This window comes from Harpegnathos saltator, unplaced genomic scaffold, assembly GCF_003227715.2.
Source record: "Harpegnathos saltator strain DR-91 unplaced genomic scaffold, Hsal_v8.6 scaffold597, whole genome shotgun sequence".
In the NCBI taxonomy this organism is placed as follows: Eukaryota; Metazoa; Arthropoda; class Insecta; order Hymenoptera; family Formicidae; genus Harpegnathos; species Harpegnathos saltator.
In genome coordinates this window covers 60,001-71,721 of record NW_020230423.1, presented here as the reverse complement: position 1 = coordinate 71,721, position 11,721 = coordinate 60,001, and the positions used below count along the sequence as shown (strand labels likewise).

The window sequence follows — 11,721 nt, the reverse complement described above, 5'->3', positions numbered from 1 at the left end:
GCTTAGAGCCGCTTATCTACTATCCATAGATCTGTTTAGGTTTGTTCGCGTCGCATGCTCCAATGTACACCAGGGAGCATTTGGATCACGGATAAGATGGTGGTTGGAGCAGATGAGTTCATGTGCACCAATGCTCAGTGACACGAACGGATTGGAGCAGTCTCTCCTCTTTTAAGATGCATGCAAACATGCAAATTAAACTCGCAGCATGGATCCATTGGAAGATTTTCTCATTGGCTTTAATATATTAATTATGAATGAAATTAATGAAAATCTTTTACCTTTAGCTGTAATTCGTGATTTATTTGTGGAAGACAATGGGAACGACGATGAAATAGAGAGTGAGTATTGATGAAGATGTGACATCCTAACCTTATTTGCTATAACCTCTGAACATTATTAGTTTTAATTTGTCTTTTCGGTAATTATACAGAATATCCCCCTCACCTCCGATTTTGATGAAAAAATATTTAATCGACGCATTTTTTCAAGAGAAACAACTTTTCTATTTGAAAAAATCTCTGTCAGAATCTTATCTGTCGCCTCCTGACAGATTTCCTAACCTAAATTGTCATCAACTTTAACAATTTATATCTCGCTCCACAAGACAGAGCGACTACTTTTTCAAATAGAAAAGTTGTTTCTCTTGCAAAAACGCGTCGATTAAATATTTTTTCGTCAAAATTGGAGGTGAGGGGGGTATTTTGTATAATTACCGTCATTTCCTTAAATAGTGCATTTTTATTTGATTTTATGTAATTTGTAGATATTGCTATTAATGCAGTTATTGAAATCGCTGAAGGTATCATTCCAAGAAGACGTAGAACATGCATAACTAATTATATTGAACAAATAGTGCCAATGTATACTGATGAAGAATTTATTATGCATTATCGTTTAAAAAGAATGCTTTTCAGAAGCATGGTGGACAGATTTAGTTATTGTGCACATTTTAGAAATCTAGGAGGTAAGTACTGTTTTTTAAATTAAAGATTTAATATCACAAGTTTTTCATTTTATTTTAAATAAAGTATAATTAATATTTTATATAGGACATGGAGGATTTGAAGTAGTTTCGGCTGAAAAACACATTCTTTTCTATGGTTTGCTGGGCATCAAAGTGCAAGTTTCAGGGATGTTGCTGATAGATTTGATTTATCTCTTAGTGCCCTTGAATCAGTGTTACAAAGAGTCACACAGTTTTTATATGATTTAAGAAATGAATTTATTCGGTATCCCACTGAGGCAGAAAAGCAGAGAACACAGAGATACTATGTAGAAAATAAAAATTTTCCAGGAATAATTGGTAATAATGTAATTTTTTCTGATGATGTACTTAATTTAAACTTACATTTTTGTAATTTAGTGTGTAATGATATAACTTAATTAATATTTCTTTCCTGTTACAGGTTCTATTGATGGTTCACACATCCGTATAGACAAACCTTCTGAAGACCCAGTAGCCTATATCAATAGAAAACATTATTTTTCCATTCACATGCAGGGAACAGTTAATGAGCAGAACAAGTTCTTAGATGTGTTAATTGGATATCCTGGCTCAGTGCATGATGCAAGAGTATTTGCAAATTCTAGTCTGGCTGAAGACTTACCAGCACTCTGTCACAGTATGAATACATAATAATCATAAACAATTATTGTATTATTGTTTTAGTCGAATATCTCTATTCTTGTTTAATTTAGTTAATATACATATACTTTATCGTGAATGTTTATTTAACTTTTGATGTTTATCTTAAGCAAATGTAATTTTTTTAGACGGAAACATAATTCTTGGAGACGCTGCATATCCATGCCTTCCTCAATTAATTACTCCATATCGGGATAATGGACATCTTACACAGGCCCAAAGAAACTTTAATCGTATACATAGTCAGTGCAGAATCTCTGTAGAACATACATTTGGAGTATTGAAACAACGTTTCAGGCAATTATATTTCCTTAAGCTGAGGAACATGCAGTTCATCGTTAAATTCATTTTCGCTTGTTGCGTCCTTCATAATATGGCTGACTTTAATGATATGCAATACATGGAAGAACCCGAGGACGACAATCATGCTGATGTAAATGCACAGGTGTTGTTACCCCATGTCCTGCCAGAAGATAGAGATGAAAATCCTGTTGATGAACGACGTGGTTGTGATCTCAGAGCTGATCTCAAAGCTGAACTATGCCGACAATTGTTCCAAAGACGATTCAACGTAGAGTAGAGATATATTAAGATAAATTTTAATGACTATATGATATATATATATATATAAAAGTTCAGCGTTAAATAAATAATATGTTTACATCTTACATCAATATCTATGTTTTCAGTCTTCATATGATAATTCTTTTTCTTAGGTATATTCTTTTTACCATTTTCTCTAATATCGCTATATTGTTTTTGCAAGATATTATTTTGCCTTTTTTGCGTTTTACTACACTTTTAACGTTCTGGAATTTTGTGTGCGCTTATTGTAAAAAAAAAGCAATTGATTATTTTATTTTTATGTTTATATATATCATGTGCTCATACATATTTGTCTGGATATACCTTAAAAAGTGGCCATGAGAAGATGATTACTTCTTGTAATAAGTTCTACTTTTTTTAAGTATTCTATATGTATATATAGCAAAGTTAAAATACATATCTATATTTTATATTTATTTTATATGTTTGTATATGTATTTTAATTGAATTTTTTTACACAAAAACAATTTAACATAATGATCGTTATCTTAACAATCGTTATATTAAATTATTCATATTAGGAGAAGTTAAGAAAGATAATAAAATCTCTTAAATATTATATTAAAGTTTTATTTGTGATTATAGAATGTCTCTGAACAAAAAAATTCTTTTCAACAATACATATCAGTTATCCACACATCAGTTTGTTTTAATTATCATATATTTTATATCTCTAATAATTTTTTCACAAAAAATAAATACAATTAATGTATAATGCACGTGTGTAATATTTCAATAAACTGACTAAACTAACTAAAAATGACTGATGATTAAAAGAAATTGTAATAGTTTCTATCCTTTATCAGCAACTGATTTTAAATAATACTGCTTTATTATGCAAAAAAACTCAATCGAGTAAACTTAACTTTGACTTCTCGAGAAGTTTAATACGAAGTCTTATCGTGCTATCCATTAAAATTAACAGAAAACGAATAAATAAAAATTTGAGAAATTAAATATTTATATTTAATCAAAAACTAAAAACATAACCAACATTGTTTTAAATATGGTCAAATAAAATATATGTTTATATCTAACAATTATTTCAATGTTTTCAGTCATGTAATAATAATTTCTCTGTTGGATTTATCTTTTTGGCCAAATTTTCAAGTACCATAAGTTGTTTTTGCAGAATGATATTTCGTTCTTTTTGCAATTCGTTAAATTTTTGAAGCTCTGTCAGAAATTTTGTGCGTATTTCTTGTTTATCATTACTTTCTTTTTGTAACACGGCACAAATGGATTCTTTGACTGATTGCAAAGTAAGCGCCAATTTGCCATCTCGTACTTTTACTCTTGTATTTGTTAAAGAGGAGCAGCTGCTACCCGTCATTGATGATCTGCTGCTATTAGTCGATAATGTCGGAACTGAAACATTGCTCCTTGTTGGTGACGAATTGTTTCTCGATGACAAGAGATTTAAATTGGTACCTACAGTTACGGCATTCGGTGAATGTAGTACAGAAGAAATCTGCTCTTGTTGCTCTTCATTCTCATTTCTATAATAGAAAACACTTTTAATTACTTATCTAAATGAAGACAAGAATTTAAAAATGTATTTTAGAGAGATCATTACTCACTCAGACAAATTTTGACAGACGTTTTGCAAAATTTCTTTTTGAGAAATAATTCCATTACGGCTAGCTACAATAAGTGGCACTCCACTATGACTTTTTCCAAATATTTTTATCATTTCTCTATAAGGAAAAGTATACAATCCATTAGTGATTAAATATATATACTTTAAATATTTCGAAAATAACAAAAAGAAAGCAAAAATATCAAAAAAGAAAGATGATTAAACTGCCCAAATAGACATAAAGATATCTTTTAGACTTCTAAAATATATTTTGCTATGTCTCCAGACGTCTTGTATTTCTGAAAGATTTTTTAGAGATTTAAAAGATACCTTATGCAACAAGTTAAGATATCTTTTACATATTTCGATGAAATGTAAAAAAACATCTTACACTTTAAGACGTGATATTTTAAAACGTTTACAAATTTTATTTTAGATATCAAAAAATATACTTAAGTTATTTGAAAGATATTTAAGGACATATTAAGATCTAGAAAACATCGAGATCTTAAAGATATGTAAAAGATATCTCATTATAGATATCTTCAAGATATTTCTAAAAGATATCTTTTAGATACTTTTAAAAATATCTTTTCTTAGAAAATATTTAAAACATATCTTTTATATATCTTCAAAACTTTCATGTTTTCTGAGTATCAATTGAAAGTATTACATTTAAAATTATGACACATACAAGAAACAGAATGAACATAAAACTTACTTTTCATATGGAAGAGGTTTTGTGCCTTTTCCAGAGCTGTTTTTTCCAGTGGTCCGTTTAATATGTATATTCCATTTCTTCTTTAATAATTTAAATTTATTTTTCATATGATTTTTGGTAGCATTTATATAACCTTTCTTTTGGAACGACTCTGCTAACGCTTGAAACATAGCCTCCTTACTTTGATATTTCTGTTTTTGAAACTTTTTCTCATGTTCTTCATATTCTGAGAAAAATAACATTATACTTTTATGACTCCAAATAAAATGGCTATCACTGTTGAAAACACTGTTGAAAACAGAATCATTCTCTTTTTCATTATCTGTCATAAGTTCCTTTTCCATAACTGTGGAAGAATCTGAGTTTACAATCGAAAAATCCAATGAACTCATAATTGTATCTGTATGCTGCGTAGAGCTTGTTGCTGTAATGGAAGGACTTTCATGCAACTGAATACTGGAAGGACTCATCTTATTCATCAAAGGCACTGTGTTAAGGTTAAGTATTGTGTTAAGTTCGTTGTGTGAGTTACGGCAGAAGTATTTGGTGTTTGAGGCTTAACTAATTTAAATGACAATATTTTTGGCATGACTTTTATAGCTGAGTTCTTTGGAATCATAGATCCTGTTATTAAAGAATTAGCATTCGGGTGTGCTATCATAATTTTCTGATTAGATTCAGCCATTATGGATTGTTTGTCTTGCTGAAGACTATAACAAAAAAATCATTAATATTAAATACAATAGTTGTGTAAGTGAACACTTCTTAACTGGTTAAAATAACTTTAAAACAAATAATGTTGGAATATATTAATCACAAATTACTGAATAATATGTCGTATGTAAAATATTACATTTTTGCTCACGTATTAATTCAAATAAAATATAAACATAAGTCACACAAATTGTCCTAAAATAAAATCACTTAACCTATTTTGAATTTACTGTTAGTTAATTAATTATAAAAATGCATATTTCAGCAGTCAACTAAAATCTTATGCAAGACATTTTAAATACCTAAATATTTAATACACGTTTTCTTAATTTAGTCGTACTTTTTTGCATTCTTCTTCGCAAAAGTAAACTAATGATTGCGCATGCGCTCATGACAAAACTGTTTTTGCCCAAACTGCACCACCTCCGAAGCTGGGGCAAATGGATCATACTCCTACTTGCTCCTTGAGGAATGCTCCAATGCGACGCGAACGCTTGGTCGCCATATAGTTTCCGGTGACGCAAACGGATTGGATCACATTGGGGCAAATAGGAGCATGTTGGAGTGTGCGACGCGAACAAACCTTTTGTTTTCAAAGAACTTAACTAATGTAAAAAATTAAAGTGAAACAAGTATACCTTGGATCTGTTCTTTTTTAATCTTCTGAAATAATTGCAACGGGAGCGAGAGAAGATATGTCTATTTCATTCCAACTTATTATATTAGTTCAGTTCTTTAAAAAAGAACAGACTCGCTATTCTATTCACACGTACTGAAAGTTGTCGGTGTCATTAACGATATCAATTGACTAATGAGAAAAGTTATTTTGTTAATAATAAATTTATAACAATATTTGTCATTTGTAAGTGATAATCATAATAATCATCGCTTAAATTTAACCTCTTTAGGTCCCTTTTAAGTAATGAAAATGATGCATTGAAAACGCTCCCTGATTGCCTTGGCCGTTGGGGGTATTCGTAGACATAGGGCCAGAGCACAGACTTCTGCATAACGCATAATACAAAACACCGGCATAAGAGAATCAACCAATCACCAATCAGAGTTCTTCATTTCTATCCTGAGGAGGGAAATGAAGAAAACTAATTGGTTTATATATTTGCCATAGGGCAAGAGCACAGGCTTTTGCATAACGCATAATACCTCGTCTACAATAGAAGTCGTAGAGTCGTAAGTCGTAATCGTAAGTAGAAATTGACCAATCATAGTCCGGTAAGAGAAAAATAGTCGACCGCGATTGGTCAATTTGTATGACTTACGACTCTATGACTTCTATTGTAGACGAGGTATAAGAGAATAAACCAATTAGTTTTCTTCATTTCCCTCCTCAGGATAGAAATGAAGAACTCTGATTGGTTGATTCTCTTATGCGTTGTGTATTATGCGTTATGCAGAAGTCTGTGCGCTGGCCCGTAGTATATCTAGACTGCGCGTTCTACCAAATTTCAAAAGTGGAAAAGGAAGCACTCTGTTTTTACTAGAGATCTTAGAATACAGCTCCGTAAAGTTGGCCGAACCACTTTGATTTTTTTAAAATTAAAATTAACTAATCGTTTGGTGGTCGTTTGGTGGTAATTGATAGTCTAATTAAAACATTTGGTGGTTAATCGTTCTTTTTTAATTAAATAATTAAAATTTTGATGTAAAGTTAGCCGAACATTTGTATTTTCAGTCTAATCGAGTTCAATAAGGGCTTATTCGATGCAGAATCGTTTGGTGGTCACGCATATATTCTTTAAAACGTTTGGTGGTCCATAGTTTATCCAATAAATAAAAAAAATTATGAGCGGTAAAATGGTGGAAGTGACTGTAAAATTAGCCATGCAAATACATTATTTATCAAGCAATTTTGTTCAAATTAGTCTTAATCGAAAGAAAATCGTTCGGTGGTGATTGGTAGTCCAATTTAAACATTTGGTGGTTAATTATTAGGTTATGTGGTCACAAATTCTTCTTACATTCAACTGTGATAATTCCTTATGGCTGACGGCTGATTTTATACGTATTGTAAACTCGGCCTAAGAATCTCGATAGGGACTCCAGAAATTCTCCATTCGAAAACCAATCGTTACGTCTAAAGGCCAAATCATATATTAAAGTCCTAAATTTAGGCCTCTAAAATAATACTAACGATTGTTAGTCGGATAAAAAAATACGTGATTAAAGCTGATGTTAAAACTGTGCATGCTTCGAAATACCATTCTATCTTAAAGGCCAGAACACAAATTTTTGCATAACGCATAACGCATCGAGTTCTACTTGCGCCTGGCTCCTGATTGGTTGCCGCAGATCTTACCGCATGTATGTAGAGACCATGGTAGAAGGAAAACAAAGTGTGTTCAGAGAAGTTGAAATTCAGCATGTTCTACGCAGATTGGGCCAAATTAGCGGCCATATTGGATTTAGATTGCGGTCTTTAATCCTATTGGCCAATAATTAATATATCTCCTGTTTGGTCCAACGCATTTTAGAGCGGACAAATCTACTGACCAATCACGGACATGTACGGCTTTGACGAATCTCTTATTATAGACTACGTTTACACAGCCCAATTTACGCCAAAGTTATAACATCGATGTTATAACTACTGACGTTAGATGCCGTGTAAACACTCCTTTACGACGAAGTTATTACATTGATGTAGTAACTCAAAGTCATTTGGTGAAGAGGCTTAAGCCAGCGGCACACGGTGCTTGTTTTCGTGCTGGATTGCTTGCTGGATGAAAATACTGCGTTCTGATTAGTGTATTTCCATCCACCTTCGGAAATGTACTAATCAAAACGCAGCATTTTTATCCAGTGAGCAATCCAGCACGAAAACAAGCACCGTGTGCCGCTAGCTTTAAGGCTCGTCTACAATAGCTGTAAGAGTAAGGCTGTAAGGCTGTAACGTAAGCTGTCAGCGAATGAAAATATTTCATTTCGTGTCTTGCAACCTTACAGCTTTACTCTTACAGCTAATGTAGACGAGCCTTTAGAGTTTCTACATCGGGTGCGTTCGGGGAGCATGCTATTCGCACAATAAGTATCTAAGACCGTTCGAGGAGACGCTTTGTGGCGCTATAAAATCGATAATGACATCACTCTTAAAGCAACGTGACGTCATTATTCGCGCAATTTTTCGCTATCATTTTCGAGGTAAGGCAGCAAATGCTATTAGCGCTAATTGGCGCTTATTCTTTCCTCGAACGTTCGATTGTGCTTTAAAGTGTTAGTCTATGATCTGTTCTTTTTAACTGCTGTTCTTTCAACCAATTACAACAGTGCAACCAGAAAGAACAAACCAATTGCGTCAAAAGTCAAATAAAGACAATTTATTAAACTGTGAGAAACTGTATTCACAATGGCTCAACCACTTAGTTAAATATCTGAAAATGTCGAAATTCATCTTTTAGATGAAAACGATGTGACATACACAATAAAAGTATCGCCAAATGATGCAGCGCGTGCAGAAAATGGTAATTATGATGACAGAGGTTATATAAGTATTTTATATGCTAATAATTATCCAAGTATAGAAGATAGATCAGTTGATATAATGGAAATTAATAAATTAGATTATAATAAAAGAGAGTGATTGATTTATGTCTCTTTTAATATATAGATATTATTCATTATTCTTTTAGATACGATATTTGCTACTTATCTTCTAGAAAGAGCAAAATCACAAGATTCAGATTTTGATGCAGCAAGTCTGTCAATGGAGTTTTCCAATTCTGAGGATAATAATGAATCAATGTTTAAATGGTCTCATGCGGCAATTCTATTGCTGGTAGAAAAGTATCGGCTGCAAAAAAATAACATTGTATCGGGTAAAATGTCCCAGAAAAAAGTATGGAATAATATTGCATCAGCATTATCTGTTAAAGGCTATAATGTCACTGGACCTCAATGTCTTTCAAAATTTCACGGAATGAAACGAACTTATAAATCTATAAAAGATCACAATAGCAAATCAGGGAATAATCTTAGAACATGGCCTTATATGGAAGTCATGGAATCTTTACTTGGTGAACGACCTATTATGTCGCCTCCAGCAATAGCCTCTTCAAGCAGTATGTGTTCTAATTCTAGATTTAATAGAGAATCTAACTTATCAAATGCAAATATATGTAACAATGCAAACTCAAGTAATAAAAATTTAAGCTATTCAAATTGTCGGAAGCGCAAGGCACAAGAAAGTACATCAAACATTGCTGAATCAATTTTACAAAGTCGGAAATTGGCTGAGAACAACAGTGATCAGAGGCACAAAGAAAACATGGACTTTGAAAAGCAAATGCTAGAATTCATGGGTAAAATTTGAGACAAATTATAAATGTTTTTTTTTAATTTACATGCAACAAAGATAAAACGAAGTTGTAGTACAAATTATAAGATTGTTTCCTTTGTTTTTGATAAAACATGTACCATTTATTTTCTTGTTTACTTCTTTTAGTACTTTTATTAATTAATATTTTATTTAGTTTTGTAAAATATAGTATAGTAGCTGGTACATCTATTATACTGCGTTCTGTTTTCCTTAATATTTTAAACATATTCTTAAAATTTGCTTTACTTTTTAATATTAATAATTAATATTAAGTTTATACACATAAGTATTCACTAATATCTTCCCATTGTAATTTGAATTATTTTGACGATTTTCAACTTTATGCCTATACATAAATATTTTTATAATATAGTTAATTAGTTAGATAAAGTTGTTACGTAAACATGGTCATAGACGCAACGCATAAAGTTGTGAAAATCGTACAAATAACAGTTATAATAGCAAGAGATTAATAACTTCCTGTGTACATCTGTGATAAATTGAATAATGGTTAAATACATAAGTGATACTTAATGTTAAGAACACTCATATATAAAATAAGATTTTTCTTTCTATGTTGGAACAATTAAAATGTTTGGTAAATATTTCTGATAAAAGTTATGTGGAACAGAATTACTACATTCAGTTAACTTAATTAGTCTATTATAACAAAATTAATCAATCATATTGATCAGAAAAATAAATTGGTTCATTAATTTTGCTGCTTGGTCGATCGAAAAAGTTAACCAGAGTTAGTGATATTAGTTCTTTATGTATAACTAAGTATTACATTATACTTAGTGTTACTTATACAGTGTTACATATATGTAACTTGTTTTTATTTTTATTGTACCTCAAGACAATATAAAGTATTTCATTTTTATTTTGTCGAAGGGAATGATTAATTAATATTAATGCTTGGTCGACCGATTAAGTTAAGCAGGGTTGGTGATATTAGTTCTTTATGTGTAACCAACAATATTACATATATATAACTTGCTTTTATTTTTATTGTACCTCAAGACAATACAAAGTATTTTATGTTTATTCTGTCGAGGGAGTAATTGTATGTGTTAAAAATTAATTATAAACTATTATAAAACTAATATCAATAACAAAATGTATCTTTCATTTTATTCTTTTACTTTTTGTCCTAAATGGATTAATAACGAAGAGGATGTACTTATTATTTTAGAAGTAACACGGAAATGGCAATTTTTAAATATAATACTATTATAAAAATAAATAAAGAATTCTTTTATATGTTATATTATCTTAATTTTATTAAACATGTACATATTAGTTTATATCTATGTTACAAAAGTATAAAAGATAATAACTTGTAAACTTCTTTAAAATAAAAAATACATTGCATTCCTAGCAAAATTAGAACTGTTTTAAGATTTATATGAGTCTTATTGGAAGTCTTTGGCTAATTAAGTCTCTTTTCAGAACACCTGTTGTATCATCTGCAGCAACTTGACGAGGAATATCATTATCTACTTCATTATTTAATAAAACAATGTCAAAATCATCATTTCTTAGTATACAAATATTATGCATGACACAACAAGCAAGTATATAATGAGCAATTAAGTCAGTCCGATTCATGGATAGGTTGTGTAATAAACTTCTAAATCGACCTTTCAAGGTACCAAATGCTCTTTCAATGGCGATTCGTGCTGAAGAATGGCAGAAATTATAATTTTTTTGTCGTTCAGTCAAATGACCATTATCACGATATGGAACCATTAAATTATCATGAATTTTATATGCAGCATCATCAAGTAAATGGGAATCATCAGGAAATTTTTCTGGGTTATCCAATGCATCTTGAATTTCTGACTGACGAAAAACGTGTTGATCATGCATAGAACCTGCATGTCCAATATAGCAGTGCGTGAAACGAGCTTTGTGATCACAGATCCCCTGGAAGAATATTAAGTACGATATATTCAATATATACAATATAGTGAGGAGGATAAATTCTTCCATCTAATATACTAAGTACATATTACAAACTTGTAGCTGAATGGAATGGTGACCTTTCCGATTAACATAGGCTTCTGGATGTATATGTGGAGATGGGATATTGATGTGAGTACCATCGATAGCTCCTATGA

At 31.0% G+C, this 11,721-nt stretch overlaps 4 protein-coding genes and 1 pseudogene across 6 annotated transcripts in view; 3 read left to right on the top strand and 2 right to left on the bottom strand.

Annotated features, from left to right (window-relative positions):
• Positions 1 to 32: 32 nt before the first annotated feature.
• On the top strand, positions 33 to 1,272 carry LOC112589745 (uncharacterized). Of its 2 annotated transcripts, none has more exons than XM_025304192.1 (3): positions 33 to 341; positions 803 to 967; positions 1,053 to 1,272. In XM_025304192.1, the coding sequence occupies exons 1-3, from the start codon at positions 209 to 211 to the stop codon at positions 1,214 to 1,216; spliced, it is 462 nt and encodes a 153-aa protein (XP_025159977.1). In that variant the 5' UTR covers positions 33 to 208; the 3' UTR covers positions 1,217 to 1,272. The 2 variants fall into 2 exon arrangements, with proteins under 2 accessions (XP_025159977.1, XP_025159975.1); XM_025304190.1 differs by having other exon boundaries at positions 767 to 967.
• On the top strand, positions 1,087 to 2,266 carry LOC112589746 (protein ALP1-like). Its single transcript, XM_025304193.1, has 3 exons — positions 1,087 to 1,306; positions 1,410 to 1,625; positions 1,777 to 2,266. Exons 2-3 carry the CDS (start codon positions 1,499 to 1,501, stop codon positions 2,226 to 2,228), a joined length of 579 nt encoding a protein of 192 aa, XP_025159978.1. The 5' UTR covers positions 1,087 to 1,306; positions 1,410 to 1,498; the 3' UTR covers positions 2,229 to 2,266.
• Positions 2,267 to 3,285: 1,019 nt separating this feature from the next.
• Positions 3,286 to 9,955, bottom strand: LOC112589748 (uncharacterized; annotated as a pseudogene).
• On the top strand, positions 8,654 to 11,159 carry LOC112589750 (uncharacterized). The gene is made up of 4 exons (XM_025304196.1): positions 8,654 to 8,744; positions 8,913 to 9,341; positions 9,433 to 9,581; positions 11,051 to 11,159. Exons 2-3 carry the CDS (start codon positions 8,987 to 8,989, stop codon positions 9,570 to 9,572), a joined length of 495 nt encoding a protein of 164 aa, XP_025159981.1. The 5' UTR covers positions 8,654 to 8,744; positions 8,913 to 8,986; the 3' UTR covers positions 9,573 to 9,581; positions 11,051 to 11,159.
• The window catches only part of LOC112589749 (putative nuclease HARBI1), a 2,236-nt gene continuing 1,393 nt past the window's right edge, over positions 10,879 to 11,721 (bottom strand). The window contains exons 3-4 of one of the 2 annotated variants that reach the window (XM_025304194.1): positions 11,621 to 11,721; positions 10,879 to 11,527 (exon numbers count right to left, since the gene is read on the bottom strand). The exon at positions 11,621 to 11,721 is cut by the window's right edge and continues 167 nt beyond it. In XM_025304194.1, coding sequence (XP_025159979.1) covers positions 11,003 to 11,527; positions 11,621 to 11,721 — 626 coding nt within the window. In that variant the 3' untranslated portion in view covers positions 10,879 to 11,002. The remainder of the gene's footprint in view (positions 11,528 to 11,620) is intronic. The other variant, XM_025304195.1, reaches the window with a different exon arrangement.

Excerpts from the sequence above, each read along its gene's own strand:
- LOC112589745 (XM_025304190.1), top strand. The coding sequence starts at position 209 with ATGGATCCATTGGAAGATTTTCTCATTGGCTTTAATATATTAATTATG. Across the intron at positions 342-766 it reads GAACGACGATGAAATAGAGA|ATATTGCTATTAATGCAGTT; the intron begins GTGAGTATTGAT and ends TGTAATTTGTAG. Across the intron at positions 968-1,052 it reads ACATTTTAGAAATCTAGGAG|GACATGGAGGATTTGAAGTA; the intron begins GTAAGTACTGTT and ends TATTTTATATAG.
- LOC112589746 (XM_025304193.1), top strand. The coding sequence starts at position 1,499 with ATGCAGGGAACAGTTAATGAGCAGAACAAGTTCTTAGATGTGTTAATT. Across the intron at positions 1,626-1,776 it reads CTTACCAGCACTCTGTCACA|ACGGAAACATAATTCTTGGA; the intron begins GTATGAATACAT and ends TAATTTTTTTAG.
- LOC112589750 (XM_025304196.1), top strand. The coding sequence starts at position 8,987 with ATGGAGTTTTCCAATTCTGAGGATAATAATGAATCAATGTTTAAATGG. Across the intron at positions 9,342-9,432 it reads AGCAATAGCCTCTTCAAGCA|CTATTCAAATTGTCGGAAGC; the intron begins GTATGTGTTCTA and ends TAAAAATTTAAG.